This window comes from Carassius gibelio, chromosome A5, assembly GCF_023724105.1.
Source record: "Carassius gibelio isolate Cgi1373 ecotype wild population from Czech Republic chromosome A5, carGib1.2-hapl.c, whole genome shotgun sequence".
Classification (NCBI taxonomy): Eukaryota; Metazoa; Chordata; class Actinopteri; order Cypriniformes; family Cyprinidae; genus Carassius; species Carassius gibelio.
In genome coordinates this window covers 36536567-36564117 of record NC_068375.1, presented here as the reverse complement: position 1 = coordinate 36564117, position 27551 = coordinate 36536567, and the positions used below count along the sequence as shown (strand labels likewise).

At 37.9% G+C, this 27551-nt stretch overlaps 2 protein-coding genes across 4 annotated transcripts in view; both read left to right on the top strand.

The window, feature by feature from the left end:
• Nucleotides 1-27551, top strand: part of LOC128014624 (uncharacterized) — a 65513-nt gene that overhangs the window by 4962 nt on the left and 33000 nt on the right. The gene's annotated exons all lie outside the window — the stretch shown is intronic.
• On the top strand, nucleotides 660-26175 carry LOC128014637 (uncharacterized). 3 transcript variants are annotated; one of them, XM_052598336.1, is made up of 6 exons: nucleotides 12229-12285; nucleotides 17660-17846; nucleotides 18272-18556; nucleotides 18668-19283; nucleotides 19390-19658; nucleotides 25470-26175. In XM_052598336.1, exons 1-6 carry the CDS (start codon nucleotides 12268-12270, stop codon nucleotides 25766-25768), a joined length of 1674 nt encoding a protein of 557 aa, XP_052454296.1. In that variant the 5' UTR covers nucleotides 12229-12267; the 3' UTR covers nucleotides 25769-26175. The 3 variants fall into 3 exon arrangements, with proteins under 3 accessions (XP_052454290.1, XP_052454296.1, XP_052454283.1); XM_052598330.1 differs by lacking the exons at nucleotides 12229-12285; nucleotides 17660-17846; nucleotides 18272-18556 and adding exons at nucleotides 660-1261; nucleotides 12897-13181; XM_052598323.1 differs by lacking the exon at nucleotides 12229-12285 and having other exon boundaries at nucleotides 17244-17846.

Below are 27551 nucleotides of genomic sequence, written 5' to 3'. Positions count from 1 at the left end.
TCGCGACTCTGACCCGAATTGGCATGTTTCTGCAATGCAAAATTAACGCATTAAATAAATATACTAAGGCACTGAAGCCGATGAAATAGTTAAAGTCAGTCCTGAGGGGAGTTTCTGATGAAAGCAGGACGGAGAAAGAAAGTGAGCGGATAATGAAGGAATATAATTTGGAACAAATCAGTCCCAATTAAGGTAAAGTTAGACAGAAATGACCATAAGTGGAGTATCTAGAGTTTTAAGTACACAAAACATGGCTTAATATCTAAACAGTCTTGTACTTACAGTAGCCTTACAAATTCATTCAGTGAAGGATTCGTCCGACTGATTCAGATTCAAACCATGCAATCATGAAACATTAAAATGAACTGTTTAACTTAAATGAATCATTTTTTGATGGTAAAACTGCATTCAATCATAGTAACGTTAAATGTGAAATAAACGCGATATGAAGTATAGTTGAAAACCGCTATTAAAAATAATTATTAATTTTCTGAGCTAATGAGCCAAAGCGAAAATGCTGACGTTGGTAAACAATCCGTTTCCATGGCAATTGGAACAAGACGCGTCACTGTTTCATGACGTCACAGACTCAGTCAGTATAAAAGGACTCGTCCTGGCAGAATCTCTTTAGTTGAGTGATGTTCGCAACAGAGACGTTTGTCTGAGTGAACTCTGCGAAAACAAACCTAGCAACACTTGTACAAACGCCAGTCCGTATAGATCGAGATATATTTAATCTGTACAGACAGTGTGTATCAGATAACATTACAGTTCAAACTGACATTACCAGATACGGATTACTTATCTGTCAGTATGAGAACCACAGACACAATGTCCACAGACGTGAGAGAGGTGCTTCTGGAGGTTTACGTCAATGACGCCTTCTACTTCGGTGACACCTACTGGGCATCAGATGATAAAGATGTGCAGCTGGAGTTTGAGATCACCGATGACATCTACGACCTTATCAGCGGCAGTGCATATCGAGAGTTAGATGTGCAGCTGGAGGTTGTGACAGTGGATCATGTCTCAGGCAGATACTGCAGTCCAGGAGAGATGTGTGTGCAGCTGGAGGTCAACTCTAGTGACAACATCTCAGTCTGTGAAGTGAAAGATTTGCAGCTGGAGATGAACAGGAACGACAGCATCTCAGAGCTGAAGAGTCCTACACTGGTCTCTGAAGATCTGAGCGACCCAGCAGGACCTTCAGTGGAAGAGGCCAATGATCAGGGTGGCCTGGATGCTGAGAACAGTCCAACAGGTGAAGACATGCATATGTCTTATTCATGTTTGTGTTGTTAGAGATGTTTCTAATAGTAAATTATTATATGTTGGCTGTGACAAAGACCTAGTACTGTTTTCCTACACCTCGTTGAGCTCTCAAGCTACAACCTCCAGATTTGTCAGTGACCGTTAGGCTGATTTGAAATTTGGTTGATATATTTTTTCTAAATTATCTGACTTATGGAATTCCTGTAGCCGACTTCCAAACGCTGATAGATTTCCATTTAGCGCTGAAAACTTTTGAAAGTAATGCCTTGTTTAGATTTCAACCACTCTCTCGAGCTATCTGCTAAAAATAGTGGGGTTTGAAAGGTTTTTTAAACTTCAAGCTTTTAAAAGTTTTTTTTTTTTAACTCTCAGACAAGGCTTATCTAGTTTGTTTTCTTCTTTTTTTTCAGAACTCACTGTTGGGGAGATAACCAGGAAAATGGGGGCAATCTTCCAGCAGATTTGTGCAGTTTTCCAGGCAAAAATGCCAGAAACTGTTGGGCAACCTGAATTGGATCTTCCCGATCCAAAGGAATCGTTTGTTCCAGATCCAAGTGCTCCCAAGCCAGAACCTGAAATGGATCTGTTAGATACCGAGCAATCGTGTATCCCTGAACCTGAAGTGGATCTCGTGGTTCCTTCTGAACCTAAACTGGATCTGGTTGATCCAGAGGAATCATGTGCCAGCCCAAAAGGTGAAAAGATGCAAATAGAAATGTCTTCTTACAATTTGGACTAATTAATCATGTTTAATCTGGTGAGAGATGTTTCTAATGCCACATTGTATGTTTTTCTTCTTTTGTCAGAAACTACCAATGCCACGAAGAATAAGAAAGTTCTTGGCTTCGTTGTAACAAAGAGAGCAGAATATGCTACAGTGAGGAATCCGAAAAAAACCTTCCTCCAGAACGACCGATCGAACTCAGCATGGCCTGAGATGGATCTGAATGTTCGTGAACCAAAACCTATTGAGGATTTGGTTGCTTCTCCTAAATGGGATCTGGTTGATGCAGTGGAACTGTACACCCCGAGTCCTAGCGTTCCTGAGCCGGACTCTGAGGAGGATCTGGATGATTCTCTTGAACGTGAATGGGATAAGGACTCGATGGAATTATATGCCCCGGGTTCAAGTGTCCCTGAGCCAGACGCTGAAGAGGATCTGGTTGATTCAGTGGAATTGTACCTCCCGGGTCCAAGCGTTCTCAAGCCACGACCTGAATGGGATCTGGCTACTCCAGTGGATTTGGGTGCACCAAGTCCAAGCGTTCTTGAGCCAGAGTCTACAGTGTTATCTGAACTTGCAAGTTTGGAAAACTACGTCCCTTTAAACATGCTCCAACTAGAGGATCGTTTGAAGCAGTGTACACTGCTCAAACAAAGACATGTCACCAATGTCTGGCCCAGGATCTTCATCGGAGATGAGTAAGTCTGCAACACAATTGTATTTCTATCATTGTTCTGTCATTTATTCCACAACGTAAATAGTTTTATATAAAAGACTAACCAAGGCTGTTGTGTTCTTGTGCAGAGAGGCTGCAACAGACCGAGATATGCTGCAGGAGATGTGCATCACTCACATTCTGAACGCTGCAGCGCCCAAAAAGGACTTGAACTACTTCTTGGGAAAATCTTATGTTGAAGATCTAGAAGGAACAGTCAATACAGGGTCCAGATATTACAGAGGCCTGCACATCAATTATTACAGCTTGCCTACAACGGACAGACACTGTTCTGACATCAGCAAGTGCTTCATGCCAGCTGCAAAATTCATTGACAAGGCCGTGAATAAGCCAGGAAGTAAGGGCTGACACAAACACACTCCATATCTTGTCTATTATCAAGTGTGTTATAGTCTATTCATGAGTTTTTTTGACCATATTTCTTTTTTTGTTTCCTCAGGTAAGGTGTTGATTTGCTGCAAGCAGGGTGTCGACCACTCTGCGACTCTGTTTCTGGCATATCTGATGATCTGCCATGACATGATGGTGGAGGATGCCATTGATGATGTCATAAAGTCGAGACGCATCCAGCCCTCCAGAGACTTCCTGAAGGAGCTGATGCTCCTCAATGCTGACCTTGTGAACAAGCGAAAACTAAAGCTAGAGGACATAAAAAAAGGCAAAAAAATGAGAAAATGGCAGCTAAAAAAGAAGTGTAGAGATTTACTAAAAGATATAAAAGAAAATGTGCACATATAGAAATGTCAATAAAATGAATGGATAATGTCCTGATAATGAGCTGCTTTGTTTTGTAATGTATTTGTTTTTTACAGTGCAAATAAATATCTGTACTGATAGATATAATAGATAAGATAGATATAATCCTATCAGCAGTGTATTTTATGTATTTTATTTATGTACTTTAATGAATTGCTTACAGTGCAAATGAATAAGTGCACAGATAAAAAAACTAAATAGAGGGATTGTTAGATGCCAGTGTTTCATGATATAATTGCTATGCAAAGATTTGATTTAAAAAAATATTTCAGTATCATAGCTATTAAACTATATGTTGTTATGATTTGAAATTTGTATTTTCCCTTAGAATGATCTCAAAGTAAAAAGATGAGCTAAAGTCTGATTTTGTGGTGCTGTGCTTTAAAATGATTTTTGACAGTAGTCAGTGCTGAGCACTGTAAGGTTAACCCTGCCTGGTTTAAATGTTTGAAAATGATTAACAGCTGAAAACATTCATTGGAAATTTAGAAAAGTGATCAAATGTAATCAGTTAAATTACTTTAATAAAGTAGTTGAAATAGTTAGATAACTTTTTTTTAGCTAAGGAGCTTTTATTTATCCACCTTATTTTTTTAATGTGGAAGTTGTTTTCCGTGAAGGTGTGGGATTTCCGGTTCATTCACAGCTTTACATAAATAACAGAAGATAAAATGCAGAAAATGGTAGATGTGTTTGCCTTTAAAACAAGTGTTTAGGATTACGAGAATACATTAAAATAATATGAGAAATACCAGTTTCCTTAGTATCATTATATCGCTCTTGAAAACCCTAGGCGTTCCCAACATGTGGCGTTTCGAGCTCTTCTAAAAAGTTAATCAATCATTTTGTGAAGCAATTGGTTCAGTTGATTCAAAGTTTTATAGGTTATTTTCTCCCATCACCAGTTTGACACATTTTTTTTTTGTTTAAATTCTTTTACTTTGATGACGGGTTTTTAGAACCAAGTTTCACGCACGAGGCATAAGTGCAAAAGTTGAATAAGTCTGTCTTATCGTGTGTTGTATTGAAAAGCAAAAGAAATGCTAAACTGTTGATTGAAACCTGCGGCTGTACAATGTAAAAATCTATAAGAGTCAAGTGAACTCTTGACCTTTGTAGTTAAGTCTGTAAAACACTCGTCTCTCTGCTGAATTCAGGTCCCTCTTATGTCGCCTGTCAGTGAAGTGATGTGAGATTGAGATGAGATTATCTTCCCATTCCAGTCCACTTTTTCAGGATGATCCACATAAAAATCAGACTGGTGCCTGATGAAGAGCTCTTGAAATAAAAACAAGAAAATAAAGTTAATTTTTAAGACAACTACTCACCTCATTCCAGTTCCCCACTGTCCATTCGGACCTACATGGTACATCTCGGTTGGAAGGTGTCACAGGTTTAGGTTTGAGCAGCTGCTTGCAGTCCCCAGGGTGAAGAACCCGCTCCTCTCCGGCCACAGTCCGCACACACAGAACTGTGCGCTTTTTCACTCCGTTTGGACCGCATGTAGCTGAGCATGTCTGCCATCCTCCCACCCACCACCTGATGTATATATACATTGATCAAAAGTCAAAGTAAAGACATTTCTGAAACATCATGTGACACTGAACGCTGGAGTAATGATGCTGAAAATTCAGCTTTGCATCACAGGAATAAATTACATTTTTAAATAAATTGCAATAAAAAAAGTTTCATAATTCATAATTTTCCTCTTGGCAGGTCTTCCAGTCAGTTCTATCAAACCTTTACAATTAATCCAGAACGCGGCAGCAAGATACATTTTTAATGAGCCAAAAAGAATAAACGTCACACCTCTGTTTATCAGTTTGCACTGGCTTCCAATAGCTGCTCGCATAAAATTCAAGGCATTGATGTTTGCCTTCAAAACTACCACTGACATCAAAATCAATCCTGCTATAATGAGCTCAAAAGTTTAAACCAGCAGACGAGCATGTACTTGGAATATAAAGACGATAATATAGTTATCTTTATACTTTTCATTCTTGGTGTGAACAAGGCGTTAGACCCAAAGAAGAAAAAACACCTAAAATGTATAATTAATTGGTATTTTTACAATGCAAACATCAAATAGTATTTAGGCAATAATCTATAATCCAAAACTCACGCTGTTTTCCAACTGATTAAACAGAGCAAACAACAACTAAACACTTGTGTCAGGAATCCACACGCCTCTAATGCTGGCTAATAAAAGTGGGGCTTTTATGAATGTGAACCAACAAACTCTATAAAATTGTAAGCAGCCACATGTAAGAAGTTTTATGTTAATGAACAGGCCTCGACCCGCCGCAGCGTGCATTAACACAGTATCTTGGCTCAGATGTTCAACTGAACAAAGGACATGCTTTTATTTCTCAAGTCACTTTACATTTGTGTAGCCAGTTGTGTTTATTCAAATAGTCCTTGAGGAAGAACTAAATTTAATCAACTAGACTTGATTACTACGATGCTAGGATGTTCGGGTTCAGGCTCATTTGATGATAATAAGAAATGTTTCTTGAAGAGTAAATCAGCATATTAGTATGATTTCTGAAGGATCACATGACTGAAGACTGGAGTAATGATGCTGAAAATTCAGCTTTGCATCACAGGAATAAATCTCATGTTAAAATATATTAAAATAGAAAACCCTTACTGTATTTTAACTAGACTTTGCATCTTTGGTGAGCATAAGAGACATATTTCAAAAACATTAAAAACCTCTCTAAAGGAGGGATGTTTTCTGGCACACAGCTTCGTGTTGCAAATGCTATAGATCATCATCACCAAAATGTACAAGAAAAGACAGAGAAGGTGGAGGGATTGAAATTAAGGAAATTCACAAGTGGTTACTTAAAAACCAAAAATGGAGTGGTTTTAGGATGCCATCAATTTATGACAACATACCAAATAGTTTGTAAAAGAGTTACAAGAGTGCCCTCTATATGTATTCTGCTGGTAGTACAGCAGATAACTTCTCTACGATCACACACTCACCAGAGATTCACCACTGACACACATAATAAACACGCAGTATTGCATAGTAATGCAAACGTTTTAGTAAACCTATATATCAGGGGCGATTCTAAGATTTTGATTTTAGGGGGGCTCAGCCCCCAATAAGGGTATGATTAAAAAATATTATTTTTACTATTAGGGTAGGGTTGTATACTACTAACCTTATTGCAATCCACTATTCCATTGTATTCCTTGTATTTCATATATGGGAGTAGGAGTACTGACTGAGCCATATATAACACTGTAAAAAAAACTAATACAGTTTTTTACATGTGACCAGTCACTGGAAAATTTTGAATTGGGAATGTAGATTTTTTTATTTATTTATTTTATTTGTTTTACAATAAAAACTTCCTGATTCAGTATTAGGACATTCATGTTTATCCTTTGATGATACCACTGCTTTTTCTTATGAAATGTACGTGGAAATTGGCAGAAAATTAAAACAACATAAGGGTTCAATGACTGCAATGAATCTTGGGAACACAGTGGTATTGTGTGTGTGTGTGTGAGGCTGTCTGTTCTATTCTCACCTGACTGTTGCTCATTTGCAGACCTACTCCCGCACAACAAAAAAAATGTTGTATATCCATCTACAATGAAATATAAATTATTATATTATTATTATTATTATTATTATTATTATTATTATTATTATTATTATTAATTTTTAGCTTTTTAGCCTTTATAATCAACAATACGGTTGGTTATACATCAAGTCAGCCCCTGAACATTTATTTCATTTCAAATCATTTAACTAACCAGCTAATATTCATTAAGAATATAGACAAAACATGTATTAATGTAATTGTCTATTGGCAATATGTTTAATCTGTTCTATATTTATTTATATTTATTAAAAATAACATCATTATCAATTTGCCACTTCTATAAATCAATTACTTAAAAAAAAAAAAAAAAAATCACAGATCCCTTTAGCCTACTCTTACTCTAATATATGTATCATGATACACTAATGATTAATTATTACTTAATACCAAATTATGTTTAATAATAGAAAACAAAATAACTCCACATGATGTTGTGCCATTTAGTACTTTCAGACAATGATGTGTGTCGTTAATAATTTATTTTGCATGGCTGCATAATGTAATGCCGAAATACACAATAATATGTTTTCAATTTCAAAAAGTAAATTAAAATAAATCATGATCGTTTTCTAAAGTATGTTTTCATGGGTGTTAATCGCTTCATTTTTGTTGGAAGAAAAAAAAAATCTGTCACACTGTGATGAAGGCTGAAAGTGAACGCAGCGAAGACGTACTGGTATTGGATGCGAGAACACACACACCACACGCACACACGCACGCACACACACACGCGCACACGCACACACACACACACACCTTGTACTCTCTGATGTTCGCTCTGCTCGGCGCCCCTGTGGATTGAAAAACGCGCTGAATCCATGCAGACTCAGATAAGGGGAGGAGCCGGAACTTGATGCAGCTTGCCACCGTCTCAAATGAGATTTTAAAGGGGACTGAAGCGATCACTAATTAATTAATCAAATAATTTTTAGGGGGGCTGGGCATAAGCCCCCCTAAAAAGGGCCTAGCGACGCCCCTGCTATATATAAACCTATAGTAAACCTCTCGTACCTTCTCAGGTCCACACCTGGTTCCGTCTATCGGCGAGTCCAGTTTGAAGCGGCAGGATCCATTTACAGAGCACCACAGAATCTGACACACATTCTGGAACCAAAAGAGCCCAGGGGCGGACTGGCCATCTGTGTGGTCTGGAGAATCACAGAACGGCCGGTACACCACCAGCCACGCACGCAGTCATCACCTGTCCCCCCCCCCGGAAAAAAAAGCAGAATTTACATACTGAAGCCGCTAAATTTCCCAAACGAACTGAAATATATAGCAATATTTTCCATCAGCAGCACCTCGCAGTTAAATATTAGCAGCAGTGCAGTAAGCCAGACAGCAATGCACAACATGCCACCAGTGATGATGATGAGGGACAGAAAGATGAGCAGGTTCCACAGGCAGATCCAGATCCAAGTATGGAACATTAGAGGAGAAAGACAGGTACTTGCTAGGGATGATGTTAAGAAGTGATATTCAGGTTGCTACATGTTTAATGATCACAGTAGTTAAAACAGCTAAACTTCAACATTTTACATGTAAAATGTCACATGCAGTAGCTAATATTAAGACATATGTTGGGCTTTTACTTTTAAAAATGTTGGTAACATTACAGTTAATGATTACAAACTTTGAAGATTTTGAATACAGAAGTTACATTTGTAATGGTGTATTTTCATTTAGATGTGGTATTATTATCTGTGCAGTAAGATTAATTAATTAATAACTGCATATATTAAGATTATTAAGTAACAAATTCATTTTAAGACAGCATGTAATATATTGTAAAATATAATGTTATAACAGGATATTATATAAACTATTCCTTGCCATCTTGGAACAAAACCTGTTTTAAAAAAAAAATCCATTCCATCGTTGTTTATTCAGGTTGAGCTTAGACCAAGAGCAGAGAAAGACACCCACTCCGGCTCAACATCTAGTCAACATCAGTGCTATTGCTATAATTTGGATGGTATAGTATCACAAGTCTTGTGACACTCATGCCATGCGTTATTGTTGTTGTTGTTGTTGTCGAGTTTACGCACGCCGATTGCTTTGGGCCGGGCCTAGTCAAAGTTCAGGGCCGTTTTTTAGTCCCAGTCCGTCCCTGAAAGAGCCTGAATGAATGGTTTGACAACATGAATAGCCCTTTTCATTATTAAAATCAGCAACATATTTTAGAACCATATCTTGATTTTTGAATGAATGCACTCCTTATTTCCACTTACAATGTTCCTCTACATGAGTGTGTGTTCTCACTCGAGAAAGCGTGTGATGCATTTCTTGCTGCAGGAGGACCAGGTGAGAGGAGAGGAGTCGTAGTATACAGGCATTCCCTTGACCGTCATGATGGATTCAAAAACTAAACCACAGATCCCAAAACATACACTACCATTAAAAAGTTTGGGGTTTGGGGTTGGTAATATTTTTCTATTGTTTTTTTTTAATGAAGTCTCTAATATTCATCAAATGTGTTACTTAGTCATTGTTAGTTCATGTTAGATAATACACTAATGTTTAATAAATGAACCTTATTATAAAGTGTATCTGGAGCAGCCTCCGCCATTCTTTCAAATCGACTCTCTGCCAAGAGACCCGCCCTCCTCCGACTCTGATTGGCCGTGAACCTGAAACAAACCAATCAATTTAAGAGTTGGCTGCGAGTATTACCAAATCAGGCTGAACAGGACGATTCTTCACAGAAAGCCGGTTGGATGATTTGCATAAGATGCTGAATTGAAGACAACTCCGAAAATACGGGACAAACCCCTTGCCGTATTGATTCAAAACGGGACGCGCTATTTTATTCTCAAATACGGGACGATTCCGTATTTTAAGGGACGGCTGGCAAACCTAGTCCTGAGGGGAGTTTCTGATGAAAGCAGGACGGAGAAAGAAAGTGAGCGGGTATTGAAGGAATGAAGGAATATAATTTGGAGTGTGAGGAAAAATGAAGTGACTGTTCCTCGTGTTTCCACGCAGAGGAGGAGAGGAGATCAACACAAGAGTCTTAGAAAGTCTAAAAACAACGAGCTGCAGAAGTGAGGGGATGCATTACACGAACACGTAAATGGCACTTTGCACAATTGGCCTGAAATGTTTTTTTTTATTATTATTATACCGTAAAAATTTGATTGCTAACAGGAAAATCGTCTGTGTAAAACATTAATTTGATGGTAAGTTATTTTATATTTTTACATATAGGTGTAACTTAGTCTATATAAAATCTAACTTGAAGCAAAGAAAAACAGCCATGTTAAACGTATACGCTAGATAGGCGCTCGCGCGTTTTCTCGAGTCTTGCGTAAGTCACGGCGTTCTAAAATCACGGAAAGTTAAATGAAGGTAAACTAAAAAAAAAAAAAAAACTTAAACCTTGCGTGTTTTCCCGCTCCAAAAGCTCGTAGAGGTTTCGTTCTGTCTGAACGGTACAGTGACTGGGGCTTTAGAAACACACTGCTAGTGAACCTTTACGAATCACTTGTTTCGAATCGTGTATCAAACCAAATCAAACAGCCAGAGTCAGTGGTTTCAGTAGAGGTTTCGTAACCTAGGGTTATGTAGCCTTCGAAATATCAGTTGTTCACCAGTAGGAATATTTATAGACTTTTTAATGACACGTAATAAAAATGAAGAATTGTACTCTCTAGACAAATCTATTTAATACAAAATAAGCTAGAAAAAATAATAAGATAACACATTTACCTATTCATGGCATTAGATGATTGGCTTATTCCATTTAATAAATATTCATTTAACATTAACATTTAATCATTTAGCAGACGCTTTTATCCAAAGCCACTTATATGAGAAGAGCAAATAAAATCCATTTAAACCAATAGGGCAACAGTATACAAGTCTCAGTTAGTCTGACATACCAGTTTTTCCCCAGAAAAAGATACAAATAGAATAAGAACATTTTAGTAATAAAACATGCTTGCAAGTTCATAACGTAACGTTAAATATGAAAATGATTCACTATAAACAATCACACAGTACTGTCTTGAACACAGAAGATTTTAGGCATCACTTGAAATGAAAATAGCCTACTGTGGTGTGTGTGTGTGAGAAAGAGTGAGAGAGTTTGTCCGTGAGCGCGCGCTAATGCGTCGACATCAAAAACGCGTTCTGTGGGAATGACCCTTCATTGTGCATTTGTTTATTTAAAACTGTTATAAATTAAATTACTTTAAACAAAAATGATTGACAAACATTAGAAATTACTTTGTTTCAAAATGTATTTGGTATCGAACAAATTAAGGTAACTTTAGACAGAAAAGACCATAAGTCTTGTACTTACAGTAGCCTTACAAGTTCATTCAGTCATGAAACATGAAAATGAACTGTTTAACTTAAATGAATAATTTTTTACATTTACATTACATGTACATTTATTCATTTGGCAGACGCTTTTATCCAGAGCGACTTACAAAAGACTTTTTTGATGGTAAAACTGCATTCAATCATAGTAACGTCAAATGTGATTTTTTTCATGCTGTGTCGCTGGAGATGCATCGCAGCAAATGCGGACATAAACGCGATATGAAATATAGTTGAAAACCGCTATTTAAAATAATTATTTATTTTCTGAGCTAATGAGCCAAAGCGAAAATGGTGCCTTTGGTAAACAATCCGTTTCCATGGCAATTGGAACGAGACGCGTCACTGTTTCATGACGTCACAGACCCAGTCAGTATAAAAGGACTCGCCCTGGCAGAATCTTTTTAGTTGAGTGATGTTCGCAGCAGAGACGTTTGTCTGAGAGAACTCTGTGTAAACAAACCTAGCAACACTTGTACAAACGCCAGTCCGTATAGATCGAGATATATTTAATCTGTACAGACAGTGTGTATCAGATAACATTACAGTTCAAACTGACATTACCAGATACGGATTACTTATCTGTCAGTATGAGAACCACAGACACAATGTCCACAGACGTGAGAGAGGTGCTTCTGGAGGTTTACGTCAATGACGCCTTCTACTTCGGTGACAGCTACTGGGCATCAGATGATAAAGATGTGCAGCTGGAGTTTGAGATCACTGATGACATCTACGACCTTATCAGCGGCAGTACATCTCGAGAGTTAGATGTGCAGCTGGAGGTTGTGACAGTGGATCATGTCTCAGGCAGATACTGCAGTCCAGGAGAGATGCGTGTGCAGCTGGAGGTTAATTCTAGTGACAACATCTCAGTCTGTGAAGTGAAAGATTTGCAGCTGGAGATGAACAGGAATGACAGCATCTCAGAGCTGAAGAGTCCTACACTGGTCTCTGAAGATCTGAGCGACCCAGCAGGACCTTCAGTGGAAGAGGCCAATGATCAGGGTGGCCTGGATGCTGAGAACAGTCCAACAGGTGAAGACATGCATATGTCTTATTCATGTTTATTTGTGTTGTTAGAGATGTTTCTAATAGTAAATTATTATATGTTAGCTGTGACAAAGACCTAATACTGTTTTCCTACACCTCGTTGAGCTCTCAAGCTACAACCACCAGATTTGTCAGTGACCGTTAGGCTGATTTGAATTTTGGTTGCTATATTTTTTCTAAATTATCTGACTTATGGAATTCCTGTAGCGACTTCCAAACGCTGATAGATTTCCATTTAGCTCTGAAAACTTTTGAAAGTAATGCCTTGTTTAGATTTCAACCACTCTCTCGAGCTATCTGCTAAAAATAGTGGGGTTTGAAAGGTTTTTTAAACTTCAAGCTTTTAAAAGTTTTTTTTTTTTTAACTCTCAGACAAGGCTTATCTAGTTTGTTTTCTTATTTTTTTCAGGACTCACTGTCTGGGAGATAACCAGGAAAATGGTGGCAATCTTCCAGCAAATATTTGCAGTTTTCCAGACAAAAATGCCGGAAACTGTTGGGCAACGTGAAGTGGATCTTCCCGATCCAAAGGAATCGTTTGTTCCAGATCCAAGTGCTCCCAAGCCAGAACCTGAAATGGATCTGTTAGATACCGAGCAATCGTGTATCCCTGAACCTGAAGTGGATCTCGTGGTTCCTTCTGAACCTAAACTGGATCTGGTTGATCCAGAGGAAGCATGTGCCAGCCCAAAAGGTGAAAAGATGCAAATAGAAATGTCTTCTTACAATTTGGACTAATTAATCATGTTTAATCTGGTGAGAGATGTTTCTAATGCCACATTGTATGTTTTTCTTCTTTTGTCAGAAACTACCAAAGCCACGAAGAATAAGAAAGTTCTTGGCTTCGTTGTAACTAAGAGAGTAGAATATGCTACAGTGAGGAATATGAAAAAAACCTTCCTCCAGAACAACAGATCGAACTCAGCATGGCCTGAGATGGATCTGAATGTTTGTGAACCAAAACCTATTGAGGATTTGGTTGCTCCTCCTAAATGGGATCTGGTTGATGCAGTGGAACTGTACACCCCGAGTCCTAGCGTTCCTGAGCCGGACTCTGAGGAGGATCTGGATGATCCTCTTGAACGTGAATGGGATAAGGACTCGATGGAATTATATGCCCCGGGTTCAAGTGTCCCTGAGCCAGACGCTGAAGAGGATCTGGTTGATTCAGTGGAATTGTACCTCCCGGGTCCAAGCGTTCTCAAGCCACGATCTGAATGGGATCTGGCTACTCCAGTGGATTTGGGTGCACCAAGTCCAAGCGTTCTTGAGCCAGAGTCTACAGTGTTATCTGAACTTGCAAGTTTGGAAAACTACGTCCCTTTAAACATGCTCCAACTAGAGGATCGTTTGAAGCAGTGTACACTGCTCAAACAAAGACATGTCACCAATGTCTGGCCCAGGGTCTTCATCGGAGACGAGTAAGTCTGCAACACAATTGTACTTCTATCATTGTTCTGTCATTTATTCTACAACGTAAATAGTTTTATATAAAAGACTAACCAAGGCTGTTGTGTTCTTGTGCAGAGAGGCTGCAACAGACCGAGATATGCTGCAGGAGATGTGCATCACTCACATTCTGAACGCTGCAGCGCCCAAAAAGGACTTGAACTACTTCTTGGGAAAATCTTATGTTGAAGATCTAGAAGGAACAGTCAATACAGGGTCCAGATATTACAGAGGCTTGCACATCAATTATTACAGCTTGCCTACAACGGACAGACACTGTTCTGACATCAGGAAGTGCTTCATGCCAGCTGCAAAATTCATTGACAAGGCCGTGAATAAGCCAGGAAGTAAGGGCTGACACAAACACACTCCATATCTTGTCTATTATCAAGTGTGTTATAGTCTATTAATGAGTTTTTTTGACCATATTTCTTTTTTTGTTTCCTCAGGTAAGGTGTTGATTTGCTGCAAGCAGGGTGTCGACCACTCTGCGACTCTGTTTCTGGCATATCTGATGATCTGCCATGACATGATGGTGGAGGATGCCATTGATGACGTCATAAAGTCGAGACGCATCCAGCCCTCCAGAGACTTCCTGAAGGAGCTGATGCTCCTCAATGCTGACCTTGTGAACAAGCGAAAACTAAAGTTGGAGGACATAAAAAAGGGCAAAAAAACGAGAAAATGGCAGCTAAAAAAGAAGTGTAGAGATATACTAAAAGATATAAAAGAAAATGTGCACATATAGAAATGTCAATAAAATGAATGGATAATGTCCTGATAATGAGCTGCTTTGTTTTGTAATGTATTTGTTTTTTTACAGTGCAAATAAATATCTGTACTGATAGATATAATAGATAAGATGGATATAATCCTATCAGCATTGTATTTTATGTATTTTATGTACTTTAATGAATTGCTTACAGTGCAAATGAATAAGTGCACAGATAAAAAAACTAAATAGAGGCATTGTTAGATGCCAGTGTTTCGTGATATAATTGCTATGCAAAGATTTGATTTAAAAAAAAATATTTCAGTATCATAGCTATTAAACTATATGTTGTTATGATTTGAAATTTGTATTTTCCCTTAGAATGATCTCAAAGTAAAAAGATGAGCTAAAGTCTGATTTTGTGGTGCTGTGCTTTAAAATGATTTTTGACAGTAGTCAGTGCTGAGCACTGTAAGGTTAACCCTGCCTGGTTTAAATGTTTGAAAATGATTAACAGCTGAAAACATTCATTGGAAATTTAGAAAAGTGATCAAATGTAATCAGTTACAATACTTTAATAAAGTAGTTGAAATAGTTAGATAATTTCTTTAGTTAAGGAGCTTTTATTTATCCACCTTATTTTTGCAATGTTGAAGTTGTTTTCCGTGAAGGTGTGGGATTTCCGGTTCATTCACAGCTTTACATAAATAACAGAAAATAAAATGCAGAAAATGGTAGATGTGTTTCGCCTGAAAACAAGTGTTTAGGATTACGAGAATACATTAAAATAATATAAGAAATACCAGTTTCCTTAGTATCATTATATCGCTCTTGAAAACCCTAGGCGTTCCCAACATGTGGCATTTCGAGCTTTTCTAACAAGTTAATAATTTTGTGAAGCAATTGGTTCAGTTGATTCAAAGTTTTGCAGGTTATTTTCTCCCATCACCAGTTTAACACATTTTTTTTTTAAGTTTAAATTCTTTGATGACAGGTTTTTAGAACCAAGTTTCACGCACGAGGCATAAGTGCAAAAGTTGAATAAGTCTGTCTTATCATGTGTTGTATTGAAAAGCAATAGAAACGCTAAACTGTTGATTGCAAGCTGCGGCTGTACAATGTAAAAATCTCTAAGAGTCAAGTGAACTCTTGACCTTTGTAGTTAAGTCTGTAAAACACTCGTCTCTCTGCTGAATTCAGGTCCCTCTTATGTCGCCTGTCAGTAAAGTGATGTGATGTTTTAATGACACGTAATAAAAATTAAGAATTGTTCTCTCTAGACAAATCTATTTAATACAAAATAAGCTAGGAAAAATTATAAAATAACACATTTACATATTCATGGCATTAGATGATTGGCTTATTGCATTTAATAGATATTCATTTAACATTAACATTTAATCATTTAGCAGACGCTTTTATCCAAAGCCACTTATATGAGTAGAGCAAATAAAATCAATTTAAACCAATAGGGCAACAGTATACAAGTCTCAGTTAGTCTGACATACCAGTGTTTCCCCAGAAACAGATACAAATAGAATAAGAACATTTTAGTAATAAATAATTTGCAAGATTTTTCAATGCATGTTTTCAATGCAATGAGTTTTTGTTGCATTGCGCTTGACGGATGTGTTTGACCGCTGCAAGTTCATAACGTAACGTTAAATATGAAAATGATCCACTATAAACAATCACACCATACTGTCTTGAACACAGAAGAATTAGGCAACACTTGAAATGAAAATAGCCTACTGTGGTGTGTGTGTGTGTGTGTGTGTGTGTGTGTGTGTGTGTGTGTGTGTGAAAGAGAGAGTTTGTGCGTGAGCTCGCGGTAATGCGTCAACATCAAAAACGCTTTCTGTGGGAATGACCCTTCATTATGCATTTGTTTATTTATAACTGTTATGAATTAAATTACTTTAAACAACAATGATTGACCAACATTAAAAATAACTTTGTTTCAAAATGTATTTGGTATCGAACAAATCAGTCCCAATTAAGGTAACGTTAGACAGAAAAGACCATAAGTGGAGTATCATGAGTCTTTAGTACACAAAAAAATGGCTTAATATCTAAACAGTCTTGTACTTACAGTAGCCTTACAAATTCATTCAGTGAAGGATTCGTCCGACTGATTCAGATTCAAACCATGCAATCATGAAACATGAAAATGAACTGTTTAACTTAAATGAATACTTTTTTACATTTACATTACATTTAACTTACTTTTATTCATTTAGCAGACGCTTTTATCCAAAGCGACTTACAAAAGACCTTTTTTGATGGTTAAACTGCATTCAAGCATGTAACGTTAAATGTGATTTTTTTTTTCATGCTGTGTCGCTGGAGATGGATCGCAGCAAATGCAGACATAAACGCGATATGAAATGTAGTTGAAAACCACTTTTAAAAATAATTATTTATTTTCTGAGCTAATGAGCCAAAGCGAAAATGCTGACGTTGGTAAACAATCCGTTTCCATGGCAATTGGAACAAGACGCGTCACTGTTTCATGACGTCACAGACCCAGTCAGTATAAAAGGACTCGCCCTGGCAGTATCTTTTTAGTTGAGTGATGTTCGCAACAGAGACGTTTGTCTGAGAGAACTCTGTGAAAACAAACCTAGCAACACTTGTACAAACGCCAGTCCTTATAGATCGAGATATATTTAATCTGTACAGACAGTGTGTATCAGATAACATTACAGTTCAAACTGACATTACCAGATACGGATTACTTATCTGTCAGTATGAGAACCACAGACACAATGTCCACAGACGTGAGAGAGGTGCTTCTGGAGGTTTACGTCAATGACGCCTTCTACTTCGGTGACACCTACTGGGCATCAGATGATAAAGATGTGCAGCTGGAGTTTGAGATCACTGATGACATCTACGACCTTATCAGCGGCAGTGCATATCGAGAGTTAGATGTGCAGCTGGAGGTTGTGACAGTGGATCATGTCTCAGGCAGATACTGCAGTCCAGGAGAGATGTGTGTGCAGCTGGAGGTTAACTCTAGTGACAACATCTCAGTCTGTGAAGTGAAAGATTTGCAGCTGGAGATGAACAGGAACGACAGCATCTCAGAGCTGAAGAGTCCTACACTGGTCTCTGAAGATCTGAGCGACCCAGCAGGACCTTCAGTGGAAGAGGCCAATGATCAGGGTGGCCTGGATGCTGAGAACAGTCCAACAGGTGAAGACATGCATATGTCTTATTCATGTTTATTTGTGTTGTTAGAGATGTTTCTAATAGTAAATTATTATATCTTAGCTGTGACAAAGACCTAGTACTGTTTTCCTACACCTCGTTGAGCTCTCAAGCTACAACCTCCAGATTTGTCAGTGACCGTTAGGCTGATTTGAATTTTGGTTGCTATATTTTTTCTAAATTATCTGACTTATGGAATTCCTGTAGCCGACTTCCAAACGCTGATAGATTTCCATTTAGCGCTGAAAACTTTTGAAAGTAATGCCTTGTTTAGATTTCATCCACTCTCTCAATCTATCTGCTAAAAATAGTGGGGTTTGAAAGGTTTTTCAAACTTTAAGCTTTTAAAAGTTTTTTTTTTTTTAACTCTCAGACAAGGCTTATCTAGTTTGTTTTCTTATTTTTTTCAGGACTCACTGTCTGGGAGATAACCAGGAAAATGGTGGCAATCTTCCAGCAAATATTTGCAGTTTTCCAGACAAAAATGCCGGAAACTGTTGGGCAACGTGAAGTGGATCTTCCCGATCCAAAGGAATCGTTTGTTCCAGATCCAAGTGCTCTCAAGCCAGAACCTGAAATGGATCTGTTAGATACCGAGCAATCGTGTATCCCTGAACCTGAATTGGATCTCGTGGTTCCTTCTGAACCTAAACTGGATCTGGTTGATCCAGAGGAATCATGTGCCAGCCCAAAAGGTGAAAAGATGCAAATAGAAATGTCTTCTTACAATTTGGACTAATTAATCATGTTTAATCTGGTGAGAGATGTTTCTAATGCCACATTGTATGTTTTTCTTCTTTTGTCAGAAACTACCAAAGCCACGAAGAATAAGAAAGTTCTTGGCTTCGTTGTAACTAAGAGAGTAGAATATGCTACAGTGAGGAATACGAAAAAAACCTTCCTCCAGAACGACAGATCGAACTCAGCATGTCCTGAGATGGATCTGAATGTTTGTGAACCAAAACCTATTGAGGATTTGGTTGCTCCTCCTAAATGGGATCTGGTTGATGCAGTGGAACTGTACACCCCGAGTCCTAGCGTTCCTGAGCCGGACTCTGAGGAGGATCTGGATGATCCTCTTGAACGTGAATGGGATAAGGACTCGATGGAATTATATGCCCCGGGTTCAAGTGTCCCTGAGCCAGACGCTGAAGAGGATCTGGTTGATTCAGTGGAATTGTACCTCCCGGGTCCAAGCGTTCTCAAGCCACGACCTGAATGGGATCTGGCTACTCCAGTGGATTTGGGTGCACCAAGTCCAAGCGTTCTTGAGCCAGAGTCTACAGTGTTATCTGAACTTGCAAGTTTGGAAAACTACGTCCCTTTAAACATGCTCCAACTAGAGGATCGTTTGAAGCAATGTACACTGCTCAAACAAAGACATGTCACCAATGTCTGGCCCAGGGTCTTCATCGGAGACGAGTAAGTCTGCAACACAATTGTATTTCTCTCATTGTTCTGTCATTTATTCTACAACGTAAATAGTTTTATATAAAAGACTAACCAAGGCTGTTGTGTTCTTGTGCAGAGAGGCTGCAACAGACCGAGATATGCTGCAGGAGATGTGCATCACTCACATTCTGAACGCTGCAGCGCCCAAAAAGGACTTGAACTACTTCTTGGGAAAATCTTATGTTGAAGATCTAGAAGGAACAGTCAATACAGGGTCCAGATATTACAGAGGCTTGCACATCAATTATTACAGCTTGCCTACAACGGACAGACACTGTTCTGACATCAGCAAGTGCTTCATGCCAGCTGCAAAATTCATTGACAAGGCCGTGAATAAGCCAGGAAGTAAGGGCTGACACAAACACACTCCATATCTTGTCTATTATCAAGTGTGTTATAGTCTATTCATGAGTTTTTTTGACCATATTTCTTTTTTTGTTTCCTCAGGTAAGGTGTTGATTTGCTGCAAGCAGGGTGTCGACCACTCTGCGACTCTGTTTCTGGCATATTTGATGATCTGCCATGACATGATGGTGGAGGATGCCATTGATGACGTCATAAAGTCGAGACGCATCCAGCCCTCCAGAGACTTCCTGAAGGAGCTGATGCTCCTCAATGCTGACCTTGTGAACAAGCAAAAACTAAAGCTAGAGGACATAAAAAAAGGCAAAAAAAGGAGAAAATGGCAGCTAAAAAAGAAGTGTAGAGATATACTAAAAGATATAAAAGAAAATGTGCACATATAGAAATGTCAATAAAATGAATGGATAATGTCCTGATAATGAGCTGCTTTGTTTTGTAATGTATTTGTTTTTTACAGTGCAAATAAATATCTGTACTGATAGATATAATAGATAGGATGGATATAATCCTATCAGCAGTGTATTTTATGTATTTTATTTATGTACTTTAATGAATTGCTTACAGTGCAAATGAATAAGTGCACAGATAAAAAAACTAAATAGAGGCATTGTTAGATGCCAGTGTTTCATGATATAATTGCTATGAAAAGATTTGATTTAAAAAAATATTTCAGTATCATAGCTATTAAACTATATGTTGTTATGATTTGAAATTTGTATTTTCCCTTAGAATGATCTCAAAGTAAAAAGATGAGCTAAAGTCTGATTTTGTGGTGCTGTGCTTTAAAATGATTTTTGACAGTAGTCAGTGCTGAGCACTGTAAGGTTAACCCTGCCTGGTTTAAATGTTTGAAAATGATTAACAGCTGAAAACATTCATTGGAAATTTAGAAAATTGATCAAATGTAATCAGTTAAATTACTTTTATAAAGTAGTTGAAATAGATAACTTTTTTTTAGCTAAGGAGCTTTTATTCATCCACCTTATTTTTGCAATGTGGAAGTTGTTTTCCGTGAAGGTGTGGGATTTCCGGTTCTTTCACAGCTTTACATAAATAACAGAAGATAAAATGCAGAAAATGGTAGATGTGTTTGCCTTTACATTTACATTTACATTTATTCATTTAGCAGACGCTTTTATCCAAAGCGACTTACAGATGAAGACAGTGGAAGCAATCAAAAACAACAAAAAGAGCAATGATATATAAGTGCTATAACAAGTCTCAGTTAGGTTAACACAGTACAAATAGCATGGGATTTTAACATAATAAATAAAAAGAAAACAGATGGAATAAAAAAATAAAATAATATAGCAAGCTAGTTAGAGGTCTTTACACATATACACACACATAAATATACAATTGCATAATAAATGAAAAGAAAATAGAATACAAAAAGATTAGAAAGGTAGTTAGATTTTTTAAAGAATAGAAAACAGCCTAGAAAATAGCCTTTAAAACAAGCGAATTTGTTTTCGTGACAGAAGCTCCACAGTACAACAGAATGACAGCGACAGAACATAAAACACATAATAAAAGAATGAAAAATACAAATAAGTAGATAGTGAATGACAATATACAAATGACAATTGTAGGCAGGTATATTACAAAATGCAGTTATGTATGTACATGTATATTATGTGCAAAATTTAAGTGTATACTAAGTATGTGTGTTAGATAAATAAAGTGTATGTGTATATAAATATAAAGTGTAGTGTGTTCGCAGTTATTATCAGCTGTTCATAACATGGATTGCCTGAGGGAAGAAACTGGTCCTGTGTCTGGTCGTTTAGTGCTCAGTGCTCTGTAGCGTCGACCTGATGGCAACAGTTCAAAGAGGGAGTGTGCTGGATGTGAGGGGTCCAGAGTGATTTTGACAGCCTTTTTCTCACTCTGGATAATAAGTAAGTATCCAGATATCAAGGTGAAGTATCAAGGTGAATGTCATCATAGCTCGCCTAGTATAGACCCAGGCACCCAGCTCTCAACCCAACTTTGAGAATAGATTAACGGCGATATTTTTTAATCCCCCAACAAGAGTCTCACGTTAACGCAGCACGTTAACGCCGATAACGGCCCACCACTAATATATATATATATATATATATATATGTGTGTGTGTGTGTGTGTGTGTGTGTGTATTTTATATGTGTGTGTGTATGAATTCTTTTACATTACAATATTTTAGGTGGAATTCGAGGAAACTGAGATCACATACATTCAATATTTACACAGTCAAAATGACTGATGCAAAATGCATGCTATACAAGATCATATTGAAGAAAAAAAATTACACATTAAGACTTTGCCTTTGAAATTAAACCATTCATTTATTAAAGGGTTAAATGTGCTTTTATAGAGTGAGATTGCATAAAGTTCAGAACTTCAAAAACAGAAACATAGACTTTGCAGCAGCTCCAGCTCGCCTAATTGAAACGCTTGGCATATCAGAGGCACTTACCAGCTACTTCACTGAATAAAACAATTAAATGTTGTAAATGAGTATGATATATGATTCTTTTGCATGGAAACACAAAGCTTGTTCTGTGTCGGGAAAGAGATAGTCCGGTTCAGAGCTCTTGACGTGGTTCGCAGCCAGAGAGAAAACAAAACTGAACCGCAAAATCGCGACTCTGACCCGAATTGGCATGTTTCTGCAATGCAAAATTAACGCATTAAATAAATATACTAAGGCACTGAAGCCGATGAAATAGTTAAAGTCAGTCCTGAGGGGAGTTTCTGATGAAAGCAGGACGGAGAAAGAAAGTGAGCGGATAATGAAGGAATATAATTTGGAACAAATCAGTCCCAATTAAGGTAAAGTTAGACAGAAATGACCATAAGTGGAGTATCTAGAGTTTTAAGTACACAAAACATGGCTTAATATCTAAACAGTCTTGTACTTACAGTAGCCTTACAAATTCATTCAGTGAAGGATTCGTCCGACTGATTCAGATTCAAACCATGCAATCATGAAACATTAAAATGAACTGTTTAACTTAAATGAATCATTTTTTGATGGTAAAACTGCATTCAATCATAGTAACGTTAAATGTGAAATAAACGCGATATGAAGTATAGTTGAAAACCGCTATTAAAAATAATTATTAATTTTCTGAGCTAATGAGCCAAAGCGAAAATGCTGACGTTGGTAAACAATCCGTTTCCATGGCAATTGGAACAAGACGCGTCACTGTTTCATGACGTCACAGACTCAGTCAGTATAAAAGGACTCGTCCTGGCAGAATCTCTTTAGTTGAGTGATGTTCGCAACAGAGACGTTTGTCTGAGTGAACTCTGCGAAAACAAACCTAGCAACACTTGTACAAACGCCAGTCCGTATAGATCGAGATATATTTAATCTGTACAGACAGTGTGTATCAGATAACATTACAGTTCAAACTGACATTACCAGATACGGATTACTTATCTGTCAGTATGAGAACCACAGACACAATGTCCACAGACGTGAGAGAGGTGCTTCTGGAGGTTTACGTCAATGACGCCTTCTACTTCGGTGACACCTACTGGGCATCAGATGATAAAGATGTGCAGCTGGAGTTTGAGATCACCGATGACATCTACGACCTTATCAGCGGCAGTGCATCTCGAGAGTTAGATGTGCAGCTGGAGGTTGTGACAGTGGATCATGTCTCAGGCAGATACTGCAGTCCAGGAGAGATGCGTGTGCAGCTGGAGGTTAACTCTAGTGACAACATCTCAGTCTGTGAAGTGAAAGATTTGCAGCTGGAGATGAACAGGAACGACAGCATCTCAGAGCTGAAGAGTCCTACACTGGTCTCTGAAGATCTGAGCGACCCAGCAGGACCTTCAGTGGAAGAGGCCAATGATCAGGGTGGCCTGGATGCTGAGAACAGCCCAACAGGTGAAGACATGCATATGTCTTATTCATGTTTGTGTTGTTAGAGATGTTTCTAATAGTAAATTATTATATGTTGGCTGTGACAAAGACCTAGTACTGTTTTCCTACACCTCGTTGAGCTCTCAAGCTACAACCTCCAGATTTGTCAGTGACCGTTAGGCTGATTTGAAATTTGGTTGATATATTTTTTCTAAATTATCTGACTTATGGAATTCCTGTAGCCGGCTTCCAAACGCTGATAGATTTCCATTTAGCGCTGAAAACTTTTGAAAGTAATGCCTTGTTTAGATTTCAACCACTCTCTCGATCTATCTGCTAAAAATAGTGGGGTTTGAAAGGTTTTTCAAACTTCAAGCTTTTAAAAGTTTTTTTTTTTTAACTCTCAGACAAGGCTTATCTAGTTTGTTTTCTTATTTTTTTTCAGGACTCACTGTTGGGGAGATAACCAGGAAAATGGGGGCAATCTTCCAGCAGATTTGTGCAGTTTTCCAGGCAAAAATGCCAGAAACTGTTGGGCAACCTGAATTGGATCTTCCCGATCCAAAGGAATCGTTTGTTCCAGATCCAAGTGCTCCCAAGCCAGAACCTGAAATGGATCTGTTAGATACCGAGCAATCGTGTATCCCTGAACCTGAAGTGGATCTCGTGGTTCCTTCTGAACCTAAACTGGATCTGGTTGATCCAGAGGAAGCATGTGCCAGCCCAAAAGGTGAAAAGATGCAAATAGAAATGTCTTCTTACAATTTGGACTAATTAATCATGTTTAATCTGGTGAGAGATGTTTCTAATGCCACATTGTATGTTTTTCTTCTTTTGTCAGAAACTACCAATGCCACGAAGAATAAGAAAGTTCTTGGCTTCGTTGTAACAAAGAGAGCAGAATATGCTACAGTGAGGAATCCGAAAAAAACCTTCCTCCAGAACGACCGATCGAACTCAGCATGGCCTGAGATGGATCTGAATGTTCGTCAACCAAAACCTATTGAGGATTTGGTTGCTCCTCCTAAATGGGATCTGGTTGATGCAGTGGAACTGTACACCCCGAGTCCTAGCGTTCCTGAGCCGGACTCTGAGGAGGATCTGGATGATCCTCTTGAACGTGAATGGGATAAGGACTCGATGGAATTATACGCCCCGGGTTCAAGTGTCCCTGAGCCAGACGCTGAAGAGGATCTGGTTGATTCAGTGGAATTGTACCTCCCGGGTCCAAGCGTTCTCAAGCCACGACCTGAATGGGATCTGCCTACTCCAGTGGATTTGGGTGCACCAAGTCCAAGCGTTCTTGAGCCAGAGTCTACAGTGTTATCTGAACTTGCAAGTTTGGAAAACTACGTCCCTTTAAACATGCTCCAACTAGAGGATCGTTTGAAGCAGTGTACACTGCTCAAACAAAGACATGTCACCAATGTCTGGCCCAGGGTCTTCATCGGAGACGAGTAAGTCTGCAACACAATTGTATTTCTATCATTGTTCTGTCATTTATTCCACAACGTAAATAATTTTATATAAAAGACTAACCAAGGCTGTTGTGTTCTTGTGCAGAGAGGCTGCAACAGACCGAGATATGCTGCAGGAGATGTGCATCACTCACATTCTGAACGCTGCAGCGCCCAAAAAGGACTTGAACTACTTCTTGGGAAAATCTTATGTTGAAGATCTAGAAGGAACAGTCAATACAGGGTCCAGATATTACAGAGGCTTGCACATCAATTATTACAGCTTGCCTACAACGGACAGACACTGTTCTGACATCAGCAAGTGCTTCATGCCAGCTGCAAAATTCATTGACAAGGCCGTGAATAAGCCAGGAAGTAAGGGCTGACACAAACACACTCCATATCTTGTCTATTATCAAGTGTGTTATAGTCTATTCATGAGTTTTTTTGACCATATTTCTTTTTTTGTTTCCTCAGGTAAGGTGTTGATTTGCTGCAAGCAGGGTGTCGACCACTCTGCGACTCTGTTTCTGGCATATCTGATGATCTGCCATGACATGATGGTGGAGGATGCCATTGATGACGTCATAAAGTCGAGACGCATCCAGCCCTCCAGAGACTTCCTGAAGGAGCTGATGCTCCTCAATGCTGACCTTGTGAACAAGCGAAAACTAAAGTTGGAGGACATAAAAAAAAGGCAAAAAAGGAGAAAATGGCAGCTAAAAAAGAAGTGTAGAGATTTACTAAAAGATATAAAAGAAAATGTGCACATATAGAAATGTCAATAAAATGAATGGATAATGTCCTGATAATGAGCTGCTTTGTTTTGTAATGTATTTGTTTTTTACAGTGCAAATAAATATCTGTACTGATAGATATAATAGATAAGATAGATATAATCCTATCAGCAGTGTATTTTATGTATTTTATTTATGTACTTTAATGAATTGCTTACAGTGCAAATGAATAAATGCACAGATAAAAAAACTAAATAGAGGCATTGTTAGATGCCAGTGTTTCATGATATAATTGCTATGCAAAGATTTGATTTAAAAAAATATTTCAGTATCATAGCTATTAAACTATATGTTGTTATGATTTGAAATTTGTATTTTCCCTTAGAATGATCTCAAAGTAAAAAGATGAGCTAAAGTCTGATTTTGTGGTGCTGTGCTTTAAAATGATTTTTGACAGTAGTCAGTGCTGAGCACTGTAAGGTTAACCCTGCCTGGTTTAAATGTTTGAAAATGATTAACAGCTGAAAACATTCATTGGAAATTTAGAAAAGTGATCAAATGTAATCAGTTAAATTACTTTAATAAAGTAGTTGAAATAGTTAGATAACTTTTTTTTAGCTAAGGAGCTTTTATTTATCCACCTTATTTTTTTAATGTGGAAGTTGTTTTCCGTGAAGGTGTGGGATTTCCGGTTCATTCACAGCTTTACATAAATAACAGAAAATAAAATGCAGAAAATGGTAGATGTGTTTGCCTTTAAAACAAGTGTTTAGGATTACGAGAATACATTAAAATAATATGAGAAATACCAGTTTCCTTAGTATCATTATATCGCTCTTGAAAACCCTAGGCGTTCCCAACATGTGGCGTTTCGAGCTCTTCTAAAAAGTTAATCAATCATTTTGTGAAGCAATTGGTTCAGTTGATTCAAAGTTTTATAGGTTATTTTCTCCCATCACCAGTTTGACACATTTTTTTTTTGTTTAAATTCTTTTACTTTGATGACGGGTTTTGTGATTGCAATCCGTCAAATTTTTATCCTTTTTACTTCTTTCTCATGTATAAGCGTGATTTGCACTCGAATAACATTCCGTAGTCCAGAAACTTTCTTTAGGTAAAGTTTAATAACAAAATTAACTGGAAAAATGTTACACGGTCAAAAAACTGTTTCGCTTCAATATTGCATCACAAAAAAAAACTAACGGCCCTGGCCGGAAATGACATCATTGTCAATATGAAATATAATGCACATATTCAATTATTTACTTCTAGAATTATTTACAATTCTTAACACACAATTATTTATTTATTCCACCTCTATATAAAAAACAAATAAAATGAATAACATATGGCTCTTACACATCCGGCCCCTAATTGGTTGGGCAGGAGACCAAACAATTATTATAGACATTAATACTAAGAGCCCTTAAACTTGGACATTTATGCATAAGAAATAGCTACTTAGTTCTTCCACATGTTTCTTTAATTAGCTTTACTCTTGATAGTTCCTTGTTAGTCCTCATGCTTAAATTGCTTCTTGAATTAAGCACAATTTATTTACAGGTCTCTCCAGTACATTTGTTTTGGTCTTTAACTTTACACGGCGTACAGTTCCACTGGAGTCTGGTATGGTTTGAATTACTCTTCCCATTATCCATGAATTGCGAGGGGAAGAACTGTCCACAACTAGAACCACATCGCCAGTTTCAAAGTTCCTTTTTAATTTTGACCATTTACTGCGTTCTTGTAGAATGGGCAGGTACTCATGAGTCCATCTGCTCCAGAACAAATCAGCAAGGTATTGGATTTGCCTCCAACGTTT

Bases quoted from the DNA above. Each gene is read 5' to 3' on its own strand.
- LOC128014637 (XM_052598330.1), top strand. From the start codon at position 814: ATGAGAACCACAGACACAATGTCCACAGACGTGAGAGAGGTGCTTCTG. The intron at 19,284-19,389 runs GTAAGTCTGCAA...GTTCTTGTGCAG, and splicing joins AGGGTCTTCATCGGAGACGA to AGAGGCTGCAACAGACCGAG. The intron at 19,659-25,469 runs GTAAGGGCTGAC...TTGTTTCCTCAG, and splicing joins GGCCGTGAATAAGCCAGGAA to GTAAGGTGTTGATTTGCTGC.